Source organism: Catharus ustulatus, chromosome 11, assembly GCF_009819885.2.
Source record: "Catharus ustulatus isolate bCatUst1 chromosome 11, bCatUst1.pri.v2, whole genome shotgun sequence".
NCBI classification, from domain to species: domain Eukaryota; kingdom Metazoa; phylum Chordata; class Aves; order Passeriformes; family Turdidae; genus Catharus; species Catharus ustulatus.
Window position 1 is genome coordinate 12,637,249 of NC_046231.1, and position 19,375 is coordinate 12,656,623.

The window sequence follows — 19,375 nt, forward strand, 5'->3', positions numbered from 1 at the left end:
CCTCACTGACAGGGCTTTCCATGGGATGGAGCTCCCTCACTGACAGGGCTTTCCATGGGGATGGAGCTCCCTCACTGGCAGGGCTTTCCATGGGATGGAGCTCCCTCACTGGCAGGGCTTTCCATGGGATCAGTGCCCACACTGACAGGGCTTTCCATGGGATCAGCGCCCACACTGGCAGGGCTTTCCATGGGGATGGAGCTCCCACACTGACAGGGTTTTCCATGGGATCGAACTCCCACTCCCACCCTGACAGGGCTTTCCATGGGATGGAGCTCCCACCCTGACAGGGCTTTCCATGGGATCGAGTGTCCATCCTGACAGGGCTTTCCATGGGATCGAACTCCCTCACTGACAGGGCTTTCCATGGGGATGGAGCTCCCTCACTGACAGGGCTTTCCATGGGGATGGAGCTCCTTCATTGTCAAGGCTTTCCATGGGATCGAGCTCCCACACTGACAGGGCTTTCGGCAGGGATGGAGCTCCCTCACTGATAGGGCTTTCCATGGGGATGGAGCTCCCTCACTGACAGGGCTTTCGGCAGGGATGGAGCTCCCTGACTGGCAGGGCTCTCGGCACGGATCGACCTCCCGCACTGACAGGGCTTTCAGCAGAGACAGAGCCGCCCCAGCCGGGCCCGAGCGGCGGCCGCCCAGGCGCTGCCGGTGACGCGGCGGGGGCGGGCCCGGCGGGGCGGGCGGGCCCTTTTCTGGCCGTGCCGGGCAGCGGGGCCGCACTCCGGCCGGGCCGCGGCAGCCCCGGCGCAGCGGTGGTGGCTCTCGGCCCCGGGGTTATGCGCAGGGGCGATGTTCCTGCCGGCTGTCGCCAGGCTCCTCCCGTGCTCCGGACGGAGCTCCTTTCTCAGCCTCCTGCTACTGCTGCTGCTGTGCCCCGGCGGCGGGAGCGCGCTGCGCCGCCGGCCCGCGGGGCCGCCCGTGGTGCTGGGTAAGAGCCGGGGGGCGGCGGGGCGGGCGCTGCGGGGCCGGGCTGAGCTGAGCTGAGCCCGCCGGCCCCGTTACCCACCCCCGGCGGGGCGGCGCGGGGGGCCCGGGGCGCTGCGGGCTCGGCACGGCCGCGGGAGCGCGCTCCGCCCGCCGCCGGCAGTGCCCGGGCTCCGCGGGCACCGGGGGCCGCACAGCCCGCACCGAGCCGCGGCTCCGCAGCTGCGCTGAAAACTCGGCCTGGCCCGGCGGCCGGAGCTCCAGGCCGGGGCTGCCTTGGCCTGGCAGCGGGTGGGGGACAGACAAGGCTCGCTTTAATATGCTTCGAGATCATTAAGTAACCCCAGAGCATCCCTGCTTAAGCCTTTCCGCTCTATGAACCTTTCGTGGAAGCGGTTGGAATCAGATGTGGAAAGAGGAGTGATTGGGTGTTCCAGCAGTTAAATTACAAAATTTAAAAAAAGGCTTATTTCATCATATAACATGAAGAACAAGTATTTGTTATTGGCATGTGGTTTCACCTATTAACACAAGTTTGTAATGAATATGCAGGTAATATTCATATAATAGTAAATAAGTAATATTTGTTAGTTGCTTTTTGTATCCATTGTCAAGAAGACATGAATAAATTTTAAGTGTTTAATAACTTGTCTACTGGAACTGTAATTCTTAAGCATACCGAGACAGCAAGTGCATTTGGTGACAGTAATGTCAGTAGCCAGTCCTGTGAATGTATTCAGCATGCTGCAGGTTCTTGTTATTGATTAACCTTGCTGGTCACAGGGGAAGAAAAACTAAAAAGATGGGGAGAATACAAGGAAAAGGATTAACAGTAGTATGTTGTTCGATTCAAGCTCCATTCCTTCATAATAATTTAGGCTCTGATGGTGACTTTGTTACTACTGTTACAAACTTCTCACTTAGAAGTGCAAACTCTAAAGCAATATTTAAAAAATGTTCTTGTTATCTCAGGGAACAGTGTGTACAAAGCCACAGTTCCTAAAAGGCTGTGGAACTGACTGATAGGCTGTGGGTTTGGAAGTAGAAACTGCAGAAGGATGTCCCAAGAGGCAGGAGTTGAAACAGGAAAAATTCTTTGAATTCTGTCTGGGAAGGCTAGAAACAATCTTTTATGCCATCTTTCCACTCTGTGGTGCTGGGATGTAGAAATAGGCCTTGGCACTTGCTCCAGTGCAAGCTTCTAAATGGCAGAGATATTTTAGTTGCTGATCCAATATTGAACTCTGTCTGGGAAGGAATCAAAGGTTTAAAAGCACTTGAGAGAAAGAGTTACTGATTGTGGAAGTGTGGATTTACTACTGATGGAGCTACTGTAAGTATATATATTCCCTAAGGATGGTTTTAAGAACTGTGGTTGACCTACATTTCCTTGAGACATTCTGGTAAATACTGTGTAGCTGAGCACACGTTCATCCCAAGTGCTTTACAACAGACTTTCTTGCTATTACAGTGAATTTTCAGCAAATGATGCAGGACTTGCATCTCTTAGTGTTCTAGTCTGTCTCTACATTTTAAAATTTGCTGGATTTTTTGCTGCCCAGCCCTCATCTTTCTTGCATATGTCACATGTTAAAATAAGCTTTTTTTAGGAATGACTGTGATGAGGATGATGGAAGGGCTTAGAAGAATCATTTAGGGAAGCATTCTAAGTGCTGGCTTATCACAGGTGTTTGGGGGAAGGGAGAAAAACCCACATCGGCTGGATACACAAATGGAAGAGATTTAGAGGTGTAAGGCTGCATTATACAAGCCTATACAAGCTTGAGATGAATTTGGAGCCTACACCAGGTGGGAATACAGAGTTAATCCTCCTGATTTATCAGACTGGCATCTCTAGACTTCTAATTTCTTATATAAATTCAGTTTTAAAATAAATTTTTATCTTGCAGGTTCTCAGGATCAAAACACTCACCCTTGATCTTAGCAGAAAGGGGGATTCAGTTTGCTCGTACTCTGTGCATGGCGAGTTGGCCACCTGAGCTGAAGGAATAAAGAAAGAAGTGCTGTTTAAAGGAATGTTGTCAACACAGTGATCACTTCAGAAATGTTTTGGATGAGGGATGGTCACGAGACTCAGTGTAGCTTGCTCTCAAGCTTTTTGTGTAATGACCCTGCTTTGCAGCTGTACTATGCACTTACCCAATTAACAGAGGGGGAACTAGAGCAGAATCTTGCAAAATATAGAGTGTTGCTTATTTATGGGTAACTTCTGTTCTGCTGCCCAGGTACTGACAAAACTGCTGCCTTGCTGAATCTCACATCTGAAAACAGCTGCATGAATATACCCTTGTAGCTCTTGGCCATAGTTGTAATGGCAACAGCTCTTAGATTTGGAGAGTCCCCGACTGGCTCAGGTGAAAGGTGATTCTGTGGAACAGCTGTGCTCACCCAGCTTTCCTTGTACCTCTTTGTTGGCCACTTTGTGGAGTCCTTTGTCTTGCTGAAGCATGAGGAAATAAACTGGTGAGGAAGAAGTGATTAATTTTGGATTACTTTAATAGAGGAGCTGGCACGAAGAACATGGAGAGTGGCACCACACCACTTGGATTAAGTTGGTTTTTAATCTGGTGTGTGCATGTTCAAGGTGCCTTAGTAGCAGGAGGTACATACCTGGAGCTCATGTTCATTCATACCAAGGGAGCATCACCAGGGACCAAATTGCCAGTAACTGACAGCAAAATACTGCAGTGCAATTCCTCAGTTTTCTGAGATTTAAATAAAAAAGCATTTGAGGTGTATTCATGTAATAGTGATATCAGAATAAGAAGGAACTGGTGAAAGGCAAAACCTTACTTGCAGAGCCTGCTTGAAAGCCTGATATAAAGCACAGTGCTCATTAAACTTTAGGTGATTGGCTCAGATTCCTTTCCCAAAAGTTTTGGGGGAAAAGGAGACTAATTATGATGCTGACTTGCTTTTATGCCTTTTTAAAAATGTGTTAAATTTGGCCAGGATGATATAATCATACAGAAGACTCTCCTTTAACAACCAAAATAATCCACTGAATGCTTCTGTTCTACTAAAATATCTATTATATAGTCTGCATTTATTTCTGCATATCTGCTTTATATTTAGATGAACTATAATTTTTTACTCTTATCAGTCTGTTGATGTTCAATAGGCTTGTCTTTAATGCTCATGTCAGTAGTTTTTGTGGCTGTTCTTCCTCCTTCATTCTCTCATGTAGTCCATCGATAATCACTGCATTCTGTCTTGTGTCTTAGACACTTTTGGAGCTGATAGCACATCCTTATAAGATCAGTGTCAGATGCACTGAACTCTTTACCTTTTAGAGCTGACTCAACACAATAACTATATCAATGTTCTGATACCTTCTGCAAACAATTTGTTAGGTACTTGGCTAAAGTTTTCTAGAAAGACACCCAAATGAAGTTTGTTAATGATTGATTTACATGCAAAAGAGCTTTGCCTGTGAATTCCTGCTGACTGCTATTGAGCTGTGTATGTTTGTATGGTCAGCTGGCTAGATGTCAGGAGTGATTTAAATGTTTATGCCTCATGTGATCCAAGGTATCTGGAAGTATCATGTGAGACGTTGTTTGCTTTCTTGTTCCTAATTTTAAGCAAGGCTTTTTCTGTGGCAGTCCAGGGAGTCTATGAACTACTTTAAGACATTCTTCTCAGAGGCCTGGAGTCAGAATTTAAAATTAGTTTTCCTGGAAAATTGGTTCATTTTGAAGGAAGACTAATTTATAGAACCAAAAAGACAACAGTTATTTGAGGAAATAATACTGGTTAAAAAGTTACAATAGTTGATAAATACCCAAAGGCATTTGCATTTCAGATAAAAGCAGTAAAAAAGTACCAACCTCTTTTTTTTCTTTCTCCCCATATAAAAAATATGTTGGCTTCCCACCCTGTTAATAAGTAGGTACTTTTTTTATTCTTAGGATCCTCATTGGACACTTGTTGAATGATTTTTTTTTTTTTTTTTTTTTAATCTGAGAAGTCTTAAGGCAAGTCACTTTTAGGATGCAATCTGCTTATTGTCTCTTGGTGGGAACTGTGAATCTGTCATTAAGACTTAACGATAGTGATAAGCAGGAGCAGGAAGGTATCCTAATGCTAATTGCTGCAATTCACGGTCTGTTACCTCTCTTAAACTCTAATGATGTTTCTAAATGTGCTTTTCCATACAGTTTAGTCATATAAAAACACATCCCAGAGGGAGATCTACTAGTTTTATCAAGGCACATGAGACCAAAAAATTAGCCAAGGCTACTATAAATATTGGAAGTGAGTTTGGCTTGTTGATGTATTAGAGTGAGTTTTGTTGGGATTAGTGTCTTTGTGAAAAAGGAGGCTGTACTAGAACTGATAGAACACAAAATCTTATGGAAACTTTTTCTGCTGAATAAGAAATCTGATTCTTCCAAATGTTGCAGTTCTGAAATCAACAGAGGAATTACACAGCTGCAAATTAGGGAAGCAGGGCACTGCTGAAGATCTTGTCTTGGACATCCGGTCCTAACTAGTGCTGATGTATTTTGCAGAACTTCACAAACAAGTTATTTTAGGCTCAATCTGCAGGCTTTAAAAAGTAAGAACTCTCTTGAATATTTCCAGCAAAAAGACTTAGAAACAGCAGGTATTAGTAAATAAGAGGATGAGGAGAAAAATTGCATTCAGGTTATTCTGCCTGCAGGTATATTTTTGGTATGGTCTGAAAGCAAAGGGAAAGATGTTTTTCTACCGCTTTCAAATTCTACCATAGAAAATTTGGAAAGCTATGTCCTTAACCTACAGAATTAATCTTCAATGAGGTATTTTTTAACCTGTTACTTATAAAAAAAAACCACTAAGTAGTTCTCCAGCTGAAATGTAAATCATTAACACTGTTAAACTGGGTGGGTTGAGGACTGAAGATCTTGCATGCTTTTTTTCTATCTCAAAAGCCAAAATTTGTGTTTTGTTTCCTATAGGTTCATCATGAACCATCTTCAGTTTGCAGAGTACACTTTAGAAAATAAAAAAGCCCCAAGGTGTGAATGATAGCATTTAGTAGCTTTGCTGTTAGTATGGATATGTAAACATGACAAAGACGTTTTTGTTAATCCCTGCTTTACAAACAAACAGGAATCATACTTGTAAATGAGAATTTATTTTTAAACTATTTATCTTTGCATAAGTAGAACTTGTCCCTTTTCTTTTGTTTAGAATTGAAAAAAATGCCATTTTTCATCTTGTCTCTTATCATCCCTTCAGTAAAAATCAGTATGTCATGTTTCTCATCTTGTGTCCTGAATTGGATGCAGGAGCACAGCCTCTATCCTCCAGAAACTTGAAGATATCTTAACTAAATGAAAGTTGCATTTAATCTAAGATCATTCCATTAAGTCCAAGTGAGACTTTGTACAGTGTCCTGCTCTCAGTGCTTTTGTTGATATCTTGGCTATAATCTGAAACTTCTGCAGCTGTGAGTTTTCCCTACTCTGAGCAGGATGCTTGTGATTGGTTGAGTGCAGTTTGGAAACCTCAGCAAGTTCTCCAAATTCTAATACCCCAGGTGTTTGTCCAAGTCTTTGAAGGGTTTCTTTGCTGGAAGAATTTTATTTTTACCCGAGGAAGTGAGATTCTAGCCTAGAACAGAATGTCACTCTTCTTTGTTTTGTATTGAAACTGAAGACAAAATCAACCTGTTCTGTCCTTGGCAGGTCTGCTGCTGAAACTGGCCAGTCATGAAAGATTGATATAAATAGAATTACGTTCTGTTCCTTTTCCAATTAAAAGCACTGATACAGCAGAAGCACGAGACTGGAACAAGTTGTTGCCTTAGTTTTCTAGGCAATTACCAAGTAGGATTTTGTGAGGTTACAAGACTGAACTTCAGTAAACTCTTTCTAGGGTGTGATGCAATGCTGTAATCTCCCTTACTATGCTTTCCAGTATATCAGAGTCCTTGAAATATGACCTAAAACAAACCATGGTCAGCTACTGGGTCCTTTAACGTTTCACTTAAGGTGACAAAAATAAAGCCCCTAAAAACCTAATGAGAAAGTAGAGCTAGTTAATAAAGAAATCCTGAGGTACATCTCGTGGTGGGACATAACCTGCAGTGGTTGGAGGTTGTGAGAGTGTGGTTATCTGAAGTTTTGGCCTTTTTCAGTTCTGCAATAATTTTTTTCTAAAAGCACATCTGGTTTTGTGGTTAAATTGGGCATTCTGCTAGAAGATCTCTTTCCTTAAACCATTGCTAAGTATCAGTGTATTATAGAACTCAAACTGTTTTGATTACAAAGTTTACTGGGAGATAGGAGGAAACAAATGTATGGGTAGACCTGCATTAAAAAACTTCAAAACTAAACATTGATAAGCACACCCTAAAAAGGGGACTTTGTGGACCTGACAGGAGTGGAGGGAACCCTTAAGAAGTGCTTAGCTTCTAAATTTATCTAATACAGTTTTTGCCTCTCTGGTGCTTGAGGGAAAAAAGACTAAATGTGACAGAACGTGAGAAGTTTCTCTAAAAACTTGATGGTGAAAATTGTTAGTGCTTGGTTAAGATTAATTTTAATTTGGGAAAATATTCCTGTTTCCATCTAGTGTTTAAAAACAATGAAGAATAAACCTTAGTCAAAAGAATACTGGCATTTAGTGTATGCCTTAAGAAGGTGTGAATACTCAAGACCCTTTCCTCCAAGCCTTGCTGATGTAAGGTGTCCAAAGGAAACAAAAAGTAAAACTGTTGTTGCCAAAACCTGAATGTAAAAACAAGAAACTGCATTGTAACATTGTTAGCCAACTATGTCTTGTGTTCTAAAAGTCAGTCTAATGTAATGAAGGGAAGATAAAAAGTAAAAGATTCATTTATATTATTTACGTTTCTGATGTCAAATTGATAGTTTGCAGGCAACTGTTTAAAGAGAACAAGGTTGTGCCGTTGTGATGCTCTGAAAAAAGTGTTCTTTCAGAAAGATTCAGTTTGTAATTGCAAACACAGATAAGTTTGGTAATGTCCTAGACAATTTTTTTAATTCCCATGGCCTTACGTTCTCCTGCTCTTTGAAGTTAAGAGCTGTTCATACATATTCATTCTACGTGTTGGTTTTTCAGTTAATGAGCTTTGAGAAGTTATAAATATTGTCAGTGGAAAATGTATATGTAGTACCTTCTTCTTATGTAGTATTTTTTTTCCTCAAATTACAAAACTTGATGGTGCCTCTGGATGCAGTGATAATGTATACAAAGGCTACAGTGTTTAGTTGTGCATACTACAACATAAAATGTTGCATGCTTTAATTAACTGTCTCCATTTTATATCTTTCTCTCCTTTTTATATTTTCAGTTCCAGGGGACTTAGGTAATCAGTTGGAAGCAAAGTTAGATAAGCCATCAGTGGTGCACTATCTCTGCTCTAAGAAGACAGACAATTATTTTACACTCTGGCTGAATCTAGAGTTGCTTCTGCCTGTCATCATTGACTGCTGGATTGATAATATCAGGTAAGATCAGAAATGTTGCTCTTTGCAGTTACAGCCTTTCCTTAGGCTGACATGCAGAATGCTGCCTTTAAATTCCTTTTCTGATTCAAGAAATGAGAGTGAGAGAAATCACTTGGAATTTCTGCTGGGTGGACTAACAGGATGGGTCTGAAGATGTGGCTCTGTTGCATCTGAGGTAGCTGTAATTGCTGATGAGGAGCAGAGGCTCTCTTAGTTTCTTCCACTTTTTCTTCTACCAGTGGCTCAATGTAGGTTTAAGCACTTGTTAGACACTTCGATGGCCTTATCTCAGGGAGGAGGTTTTCTGCTCTGTTTTTTTTTGCCAAGCAATAGGACAAGAGGAAATGTGCAGAAACTTATGCACAGGAAGTTCCACCTGAAATATTTTGGTTTTTAAAATTGCCTAATTTAAAGCTTTCACACTGTTTCATAATTCAGCCTGCCTTATTAGTGTTCCTATAAAAATAACATAAATATGTGTATGGGATCAAGAAATAATTAGCTGGTGCAATTAAAAACTATTGTTTTGGCATATTGCTCTTTTGTGAATGTACTGAGCTGTTGTAAAGCAGTCTGCTCTGTCTGGCCCTGTGCCTTATGGGTTACAGAGATTTTTGTTAAGAGATTTGTGCATCGGTTTAGATTCTTAGACTCCATCTAGGGACAAAAACTTGCATTCAGAGATGGCAATTGTATTGATACAGTACTAAAAACACACCAAACCCCAGCTGTGACAACAGGGATGATTAAAGAAATAAACTGACTCAGTGCTCCAGATTCTTCACATCCTAAGTTGATTCAAAAAATATTTTCACAACACTCAATACCTCAATATGTTTCTTGAGGTGCCAGTTGTGAATCAGGAAATGAAGTATTCCCTTATGCTGTATGAGTGTTTCCAGTTAAATGGAAATTAATTAGTTTTAGATGGGTTAATATTTTGGATATCTGATTTAATCGGTGTTTTATGTCCTGCTGCCGCATTCCTATGGTCTTTATAGGTTTTTTCCAGTTTGCAGCTTGATGCAAAGCCAAATGATTTAGAACTAAACAAAATAGCTTATAAAAATGAAGTTCAATTACACTTCCATGTACTCAGTTTTACAGAGACAAAAAGTCTTAGATTCTGCACATAAAGCATTAAAGTAATTGTTTGCATTGTGTAACCTCTTAGCCATGAGAGTACTCTGATCATGTCACCTTGGGCTGGGGCTTTTCCTCCTTCTGAGTAACAGCACTTAAAGTTCTTGTACTGCACTCAGAGTGTAAGACCCAGTGTAGTTGAGAGTTGTCATGTGGCAATAAAACATGTTTCATGGGGTTTTTTTTAATTGTTTTTCTTCCCCTCCTCCCCAGGCTGGTGTATAATCGAACAAGTAAGATTACAGAACCACCAGATGGAGTGGATGTCAGAGTCCCAGGATTTGGGCAGACTTTTTCCTTGGAATTTCTTGACCCAAGTAAAAGGAGCGTTGGTATGTACAAGCTGTGTCTGGAGTGCTTTGTCACTTGGAGGGTTTTTCTAGTTTGTGTTTGTGCAACAAGCTTCTGAAATGTGATTTCAAATTACAGTTCTGTGAGCTCACTTGGCTTTTAAGAGTTTTCGTTGCATTGTATTGTTTGTTGTGTGGCCTGATAGATTGAGACAAGAAGGTTCCACGTTGTTATTTAGTGTTGTATCAAATCTAAGTTTGGTGGATGAAATCTGAGTAGGCATATTGAGGGCAGATACTTTCTTAAAATGAGGTGGGTTGAGAAAAAATTCTGTGACAGAAGCTTGACAAGCAAAACTGAAATAAAAGCACAAGTTCTGAGTAAAATGTTCTTTAGCCTTAAGAATGGATTAATTGTATTGGGACATATGGTACCACAATGTGTATTTCCTTGCGTTTTGCTGGTGTCAAAATAACTATGTAATAGCAATTGTGCTGCAAAAGATTTTTGCATTAATGTGTTTGCAGGGTTTTTTGTTTGGTACTTCTGTAGAAGTCATGTTTCAGAAAACACTGAGCTTGATAAGCTTTTGTGAGTTGTTTGCTGTGGCTGAAGAGTGGAGGAATTGAATAGTCAGTAATGCACCAATCTTCACATGCTGCATAACATGGATGTGTTCTTTGAGGGTAGTGATGTGCTTCATGATCTGCACTGGGTCACTCTTATAACTACAACAGGGCTATGACTGAATTCTCCACTTGCTCAAAACTTAAATATGACTGCTGTCCAGTGCACTGTTCTGACACTTACTGGATGCATTTAGTCCCGGTGATACTTAAATCCTATGTATCAAACCTTGAAATAAGTGACATCTTTCAACTTGCTGTCTGCAACTGTTTCCCTTTTTGTTATTAAAGCTTTATATTCACTAACTTAAGTCATAGTTCACTACCCCAGAGATCAAAAAAATAGTTTTGGGGTAGTTTCCAGAGTTCTGCCCTGGGTACATGATAAGCATTTTTTTCGAAGAATAAATGTTGGTGAAGTCCAGGACAGCTGCTGTACCCTACCTGCTATTAATTTGCAATCAACAAAAGCTATGACTGATGGAAACTCCTCAGAAATTATTATGTTGCAGTTCAAGGGTTAATTTTCCTCTGCTGAGTAAAATTTGTCCACTTTCTGTATACTGCAGTTGGCTGCCAAAATATTTGAGAGGTCAGCCAACTAGTAAGAAGTTTTAATAGTGATACTCTCTCAATTTTGGCCGACAGTGAGCATAACTCATTTTGTTTTATATGTGTGCAACATTCTAGATTGTTAAAGGCAAACTGCAGGTTTAAGTGTACATGTGGTGTCAGAGATAATGCCTCTGGAACTTTGTTTTGAAGTAGTGTCTGACAGCTGCTTTTCACACTAACCTTGTTACTCTTGTGTTTCTCTCTTATCTGATATTTACAGGAAGTTACTTTTATATGTTGGTGCAGAGCTTAGTAGATTGGGGCTACAAACGTGATGAAGATGTAAGAGGAGCACCTTATGACTGGAGAAAGGCACCAAGTAAGTAATATACTGTTGCTTTAACAAAATTTTGACTCTCCTAGCCAGCAAATAATGTATTGAATCTCTTCTCCCATCCTTTACAATTGTATCTAAGAACTTAACTTTGTTTTGTTCTTGGGGCCTGTGTACTCCTGGATGCAAATGCAAGCTCAGTGTTGTGGTTGTTCTGTAATTCTTTAAACAACTTGCTACTTAAAACTTAAAAGCAGACCAAAACAATAGAAAAAACCCATTTCACCAAAGCACGTACATACAAAACCCCCACTGCTCCCATTTAATATTGGAATTCTTAAGGTCTGCATTAGTAATTCCACAGACAGTTCAACACAGTTATTTAAAAGCTTTTTTTTTTTAAAGCTCTGCATTCACAATTACTAATTATCACTGTGTGATCTGTTTTAGATGAGAATCAAGACTATTTTGTGGCACTTCGCAAGATGATAGAGTTACTGTATGAGCAATATGGGAGCCCTGTTGTCCTGATTGCCCACAGTATGGGCAATATGTACACCCTCTACTTCCTCAACCGCCAGCCCCAGGATTGGAAAGACAAGTACATCAAGGACTATGTGTCATTAGGGGCTCCGTGGGGAGGAGTGGCTAAAACTCTCCGTGTGCTGGCTTCAGGTAGGTAATTTGCAGCTTTGCCTGTGTTGTGTGTAGTTCACAATGCTAAAGAGGCTGTTTGCTGTAAGACTGCAGGATGAGAGTTTAAGGTACCATGAAGGGAAAAATACTTTTTGTAAGTGGTGACAGCTTCGTGTTTCAAGCCTTGCAACCCCACTGTTGTCTTTCATATTTGTGGGGGTGGACTGAGATTTCTCACATCCTGTAACCAGGAGCTTTCTCCCTTCTTGACCTCTCCTGACCTCTTTGTAGCAGATTGTTGTGTTGTCTGCTGTTTGGCCTGGTGCCTTCTCTTTCTGTCCTTTCTACCACCAGCCTGATTGCTCTCTGTTCAGCATTGCAAAGCTACCAAGGACTCCAGGGCATTCAGCAGTTTCCTTTGATTAAAGATCACACAGCTGCTTGAGGTTAACATTAAAAGAAATTTGTAGAGATGGTGGGGAGCTGGTGTTCACAGTGCAAATGTCAGGTGAAAGTTATAACTCTGCAGATTAGGAAAGTATATCTTTGAGGTATTGGGTATTGGGTCTTGGGTCTAGCACACTGGATATGCCAGACACTAAAAAGCAAAAAAATTCAATAAAGCAGCATAATGTACTTCACTAAGTAACTGAAAATAACTGATGCAAAATGTTAACTTAGCCCATCATGTGATACCATAATTAAATCATGTGCTTTGACATTTAGTTTTCAATGTTTCCGGTTTGGTTTTGTAGCTTGTTTCTGACCTCTTAGCTTTGGATATCGACTATCTTTTTCCTAATCAAAGCTGACATCAAAAACTGGACTTCATCAAAATGCAAAACACACAGCAAGAGCCAGCCATGCATGGACAGAGCAAAGAACACTTTGCTTAGCAAAGGCATTTGATTCTGAACAGTAGTGCACTACTCCATTACTAATTAAGAAAACTTAATACAAACATCCAATTTACATATTGTTAAAGCTGTTGAAATGCCGCTGTATAAATTGATTTCCCACAGGCTTTGTCTGACATATTTGCTTGCTGCAGAAGTGGCAAGACATGAACAGTGTTAATATCACCCTCATAAAATGACACAATTATATAAAATTCCATAGTCCCATATCTCTGGATTAAACTTTTGTGCTTCTTGTCTTTTGTATGCTTTATAACGTGCCTCAAGCAAGGTGGCTAATTCTACTAATGCATGAATACTTAAATTTCTACTAAAATGTAGTCAGTCATATTTTCATCTGTCTATCTGTTGTACTAAACTTGCATGTTTTTGAGCAGAAATATAAGAATCATGTGGGAAAGTTACATGGGCAAACATAATATCAGAATGTACAGTTTTAGGCTGCTTCTGTCTCAAATATCTAGTAAAGCACCACCATCAGCCCTTGGACTGCATTAGTCTATTTAGCAGTTTCTAAAGTTATCAGGGTTAGTATGCTGAAGAATTGTTGCTTTGAAGAAAAATACTGCATTTCAGCAGGAAAGACAAGGCATTCTATGGATGCGTTCTTTCTGCTCCCATTCCTGTTTATAATATGTGATGGCAGGAACTTCATGTCGGATCCACAGCTGTGTTATCGAAGTGGTAAACAGTACAGGGGTGGAATTGTCTTCTGGAGATTTCTGTGATACTTTCTGCTACTTGTACATGAGCTTTGGTGGGTCCCAGTACAGTGTGCAAAGACACAAAGCTCACAGTGGTTTGTTTACATTTTTAATGTGTTGAAATGTTAGCAGTGTCTTCCTTACACCTAATGTTTTGTTGTGACTGATGTGTCTGCTGGCTTAAATGTGGTGTTGGCCATTCTGTACTTCTTCACTTATGAGAAAAGTAAAGGATTTGAGAAGCACTTTGTAACACTTCTTTAAGAGAAGGCTGGGATAGTCATGTTCTGTGTTTGGTTATTCTACTGGAAATAAATCTTGCACACATTCCTTTCATTGTTCAGTTCAGAACTTTCTTTGCTGTGAAAACTGCCCAGCAGTGTTCAATAGCTTAATGGTGAGAGTGCACAGTGAGCTGGTTACACCACACAGTATCACAAGACCCATTTTTCAGGGCCTTTGTGATTCTTGCTGTGCAATTGAGTTTTCTTTATTGTTTCACACTAGCAATGTCTCCATATAGTCCTCCTAAAATAGCATTACTGTGCTTTGTGTCTTCTTGCTGAAGCAATAGTGCCACCCCATGGAATTGAAATAGCACCAGAGTATATTTTTCAGGAACAGGTTTCAGTTGCAGCATTTCAATTTTTATGGCATGGTTGACCATTACATGCTGTAATCACCTGGATCTGACAATGGAAAATAAAATTTAAAGTTCAACTGACAAAAGAATTTATGTGTGACAGCCCCTGTGATAATGAAAGCAAACAGGGAATATAAACTCCTGTGTGGTTCAGGCTTTTGTTGTTGTTCTTTTTTTTTTTAAGTGATCATTGTGTTTATTAAGCAGCTGTTGGTTTTGTGAAGATGGAAGAACAATTGTTAAAATATGCAGAAAGGTGCATATAAATTTTCATTTAGTCATGTGTTAGTTTAAGCCACTTATTTCAGTCATTCCATCAACTCATATTTAAATTTTGGAAGTTATTAGAAGTCAATTTACAAGACAATCATAAATGACGAAAAACTTTTCAAATTGTCACTGTAAGCCAGAGGAACAAACTTGTTACACACGTTATCACCATGAGTGCTAGTAATTGCTGCTGATTGAGATTGATGTCATGCTTTATGGATAATGAAATTCCACTTTTTTCCCTAAGGTGACAACAACAGAATCCCTGTTATCAGTTCACTCAAGATCAGGGACCAGCAGAGATCAGCAGTTTCCACGAATTGGATGCTCCCCTACAACTATACGTGGCCTCCAGACAAGGTCTTCATAAGCACACCCACAGCTAACTACACACTCCAGGATTACTGGAAGTTCTACAGGGACATTAACTTTGAGGATGGCTGGCTGATGAGGCAGGACACAGAGCCCCTGGTGTACCAAATGACCCCGCCCGGGGTGCGCATCCACTGCCTCTACGGCACTGGTGTGGAAACCCCCGATTCTTTCCATTATGAAAGCTTCCCTGACAGAGAACCCAAGATTTTCTACAGTGATGGGGATGGTACAGTGAACTTACAGAGTGCCTTGCAATGTAGAAAGTGGGTGAACATGCAAAAACAGGAAGTGGTGATGCTTGAGCTTCCAGGAAATGAGCACATTGAAATGCTGTCCAATGCTACTACTATCTCCTATGTGAAAAAGCTGCTCTTTGGTTTGTGATAACCTTGTGTTGATAGTTATTTTCCTCACCTGTGATGCCTTCCCTTAAATAAGGGGAAATGCCTTTTAATCCCTTGTTATTTAGATATTTGAATTATTTATTTTGCTTTTTTGAAAGGTTGTGTTCCAGTTGCTCTCTGTTCTAAATGATCATTTGTTTCTGATTTGTGTTTATGATGCTTCATGGTAGTTTCACAATATGCATTTTGGTGCCTCTGGTGTTGTGTCCAATGGTCATACAGACTTTCATTTGGAGATTGTGCAGCCCCTTGCACATACCACATGCAGTCATAGATCCCAGAGTTCTTTTGTGTGGTCTTTTCAGGTTTGGAATGGGAGGCTAGGAAATATGCCAATTTTGGATGCCCAAGGGAATGGTATTAACAATTTGGTGGACTCAGTAAGCTTTTTAAAGGGTCTTGCATATTCTGATCCACAGTTCCCAGTGGATTAGTTTGTAAATGTGCATATCTACTAGGTAAAATAGGGAAGAGGACTGCCTGGAACTGTGCTGCCATTTTTGTAATTCAGACTTTTATTTATAACAGCCTGGGGGGTAAAAAGATGGATGTGTGAAGTACTTGAAGCTTCTTTATTAGATGCCCTACTGGGTTATTTTAGAAAGAAAAAAATTGTTTCCTCATCAACTTCTAGAGTCCATGATCACATGCAGTCTGGAGTCTGAGGAATTCTCAGCCTGTGCTTTGTTTCTCAATGAGGGGATGAAGCTAAACTGGTTGGTGCTTGTAATAACTGAGGCAGTATGGAGTAGCACATAAATCAAAGCTAATTGAATACTGGCAAACAATCTATAAGGTATGGAATTGCATTTCTGGGTGGAAAACATAATGGATGGTGAGCAGTATTAAAAGAAAGATGAATTTCTGAAATGGAGTGGGGAGTGGAAGCCAGCATAATGTTGTATGGAGTATAAACCTTGTTCTCAGTCAAATACTTTGGCTCTGATCCAGTTACCTGACTAAGCAGTGATTAGATCAACATTGCATTCCACTGAAAAGAAATCTTTTGCTTTAGGACTAAAAGTAATTTCCCATAGATGACAAGTTTCATTTTTGCTGTTTCAAGAAGTTGGGACATGTGGTTCCTTAAATGTTTCTATAAATTGCTGAACATGCAATGCTATAATTTCCTACAGTGTTGTTCTACTCAATGTTAAAATAGTAATTTCAACTCTGACCTCCACACAAGTGCTGGCCTAAAGGCCATCATTTTTACCACCTTGATTACAGAAGTCCTGTTGGAGAAATAGTTATACTCAGAAGTTCTCTTGCTTGCTTTAAAACCAGTCACCCAGTTAGACTGCACTTAGTTTTCTGAAAACACAGCTTTGAATGCTTTCAAAATGCTAGGTTCTCCAAGAAAAATATTTTAGGAGTTTCAGAAACTCATCAAACTATTAAGGATTCATCACTTAGGAAGCTGAATTTGTCTAAAGGCCAAAGTTTTAAGTATTTTGGTAGCGTGCCTAAATTGTTTTCTACCTTTGAACATATCAATAAGATGTGGATGGGCTTGAACTCTTGCTGTTGTAGAATGGAACCAGGAGGTGGTTTTAAAGCTTTAGTTTTAATTCAGAAATCTCTTGTTAATTCAAAACAATTTGAACTAGGGTCATCAACTAGCTAAATATCTTGCTAGGTTTTAACTTCTTTATGTACCCTCTGCATTTTTTTCCTATGTTGGAGTGGAGACATTTTCCTGGCTTTTAAAATGGATAATTAATCTTGTCCTCAGTTGCCCAGGACCCTACAGTCCAGCAGCAATATTGCCTAGACTGTTCCAGAGTAAGTACTGAGTTGCCCACAGTCTTTGTAAAATATAATTGTTGAAGTGAAAAAAAAAAATATTGCCCTTTAGCCAAATGATCTATTTTGTGCAGGGCTTGTCAGCTGGATAAGCTTCAGGATTGTGTTCCAAGACTGCTTGAAGATGATAAAGCTCTTTCTTGGTCTGACTCAATTTTTGAATAAATGGCTATTGGAATAAATTACAGAAAACAGCTAATCAGAATTTGTAGTTCTTGCTGAAGGAGAATGCCTGTTAATAAGCACTGGATTGAGTGGAGCTGGAGGCTGTATTGCAGGATACCAACATAGACATCAAGGGCTGAAAAATGAGAAAAAATGTAGGTAAACAATTCCTAACCTGATTTGGAGAATGTTTGTAAGATTCATTTGGATCCTTGCCCATTAATCAGTAGCATTTTCAGTCTCGTAGGAAGAATTTAGCTGCAGGGTTTGTTTTTTTTTTTTTTTTTGGTGTGATTTGAAACTCTAAAATATGTGATTCAAAAAATGTATGTTTTTTCCTCTGTTTTTCTGTAGTACTTTTTAAATGCACTTTTTGTGACCCAAAAGAAGACAAAAGCACAACTTATTATTTTCTAATTTTGACAACCTTGTACTGTGTCTGAGATTGGTTGGCTGTATCTTTTAACCTAAAGATTTCTAAACCAGTTTTCTGTTACTAGACAAGCCCTAGAGTGTCTCCTTAAAGTTGTGATAGTTCATGTGGTAAAAGGAAGCTGAAGGTTTTTCAGTGTTTTTATTTGTTCTGTTGTTTGTCACTATAAAGCCATCTTGTGCTGTTGTAAAGAAATGTGTGTACCTGAGTCCTGAGTACTGTGTGAGAGCCAGCACAGCACCTCTGGTGTTCTTTGACTGGATGTGGTGCATCTGCAGGCTGTAGTTTTATGTCCACAGAGTGTGGGGGTGTTTTTGGTTTGTTTTTTTTTTTTTCCCCTCTACCACATGATCATCAGCTCTTTCATTTGCAGTTTCTTGCATGTTAGGATGCAGTTCTCACTGAGAAGTGAATGCATTATTGCACTCTGTGTGAGGGAGTGGCTGCTCTCTGCAGCAGATCCTCTGCAGGAACTGTACTGAGCATTACTGTTACAGCATTGAGCTGTCTCGATTCTTGTGGGGACAGAAGTCTGAAAAAAAAAATTAAGGAGAATGTGGCACTTTGATAAGAGGATTAACTCAGGTGCTTTGCCACACTGCACAGCTGAAATGTCTGAATTCACTAATGTGTCTTTGTTATACCTAAAGCATTAATTATGTCTCTTTCCAAAATTTTTACTTGGTTTTATTCTTCCAGGATATTTTCAATAACTGAAACTAGTCTTGTGGACCAAATGTGTTTCGTATTTTTGACAATATGTATAGAAAATGCTGAAGAAGCTTTCAGGTGTCATTGTAGTACTTCTGAAGAGGTTGAGTCACTGTGTGATTCTGTATAAAAACAGAAAGCTTCAATAACTAGCAATAATTGCAAAGGATTTGCAGACCAAAGGAAGGAATGTTAGGTATTAAGGTAGTTCTTGGAGCACAGTGTGTTCAAGGCCCTCTTAAATTCAGGGAATGTTTGGCAGTGACTTTGCTGCTCTACACTAACCAGTATTTTGTACAGAACATATTCTGAGGCCTGGCATTTTATATGTTCTTGTGTATGAATGTGTTCAATAGATTTTGAATATTTTATTGTCAAATTTGATAATATAATAAAGTTGATCTAATACAGATTGTCTCTTGTTGTGAATAATGTGCTGTCTCAGCTCTCAGAGGAAATGAAAACTTGGTGCTGTTTTTCTTCCAAAAAGATGCCTGATGTCACTCGCAGTAATTACTTCTTGCTTAATCTCCCAAATGCACCTACTGCCTCGTGGTACATTTGGAGTTCACTGTTAATTGTTCTTGAATTTATGGAGGTGTGGGATTGAGACTACTCAGTTTCTTTTTGCTTGCATCTTACTTGCTTGTCTTATGTTAAAAAAAAGTTCTCAGGATGCCTTATAATTCTACTCAGGTAATTATTTTGAAATTAGTTCCTCAGTCGTGAAGTGTTTTACTTGCCTCCAGTTGCCTTTATACTGTTGGTTTTCAAATTGATCCACAAACTCTTGCATAACGACCTTACAGTTTTGTAGTTGTATTAAACAATCTTATTTCAATTAGAAATCATGCATTGTGGCTCTGAAGGAACTGTAATGCTAGACAGTGATTCTGTGAGCATCTGGGTTTTTTTTAACATGATAAAGACTCTAACA

General features: G+C 39.9%; 1 protein-coding gene across 1 annotated transcript; it reads left to right on the forward strand.

Annotated features, from left to right (window-relative positions):
• The first annotated feature begins 731 nt into the window (after positions 1–731).
• Positions 732–18,848, forward strand: PLA2G15 (phospholipase A2 group XV). Its single transcript, XM_033069890.1, has 6 exons — positions 732–945; positions 8,269–8,425; positions 9,782–9,900; positions 11,321–11,419; positions 11,825–12,049; positions 14,792–18,848. Exons 1-6 carry the CDS (start codon positions 807–809, stop codon positions 15,301–15,303), a joined length of 1,251 nt encoding a protein of 416 aa, XP_032925781.1. The 5' UTR covers positions 732–806; the 3' UTR covers positions 15,304–18,848.
• The last annotated feature ends 527 nt before the right edge of the window (positions 18,849–19,375 follow it).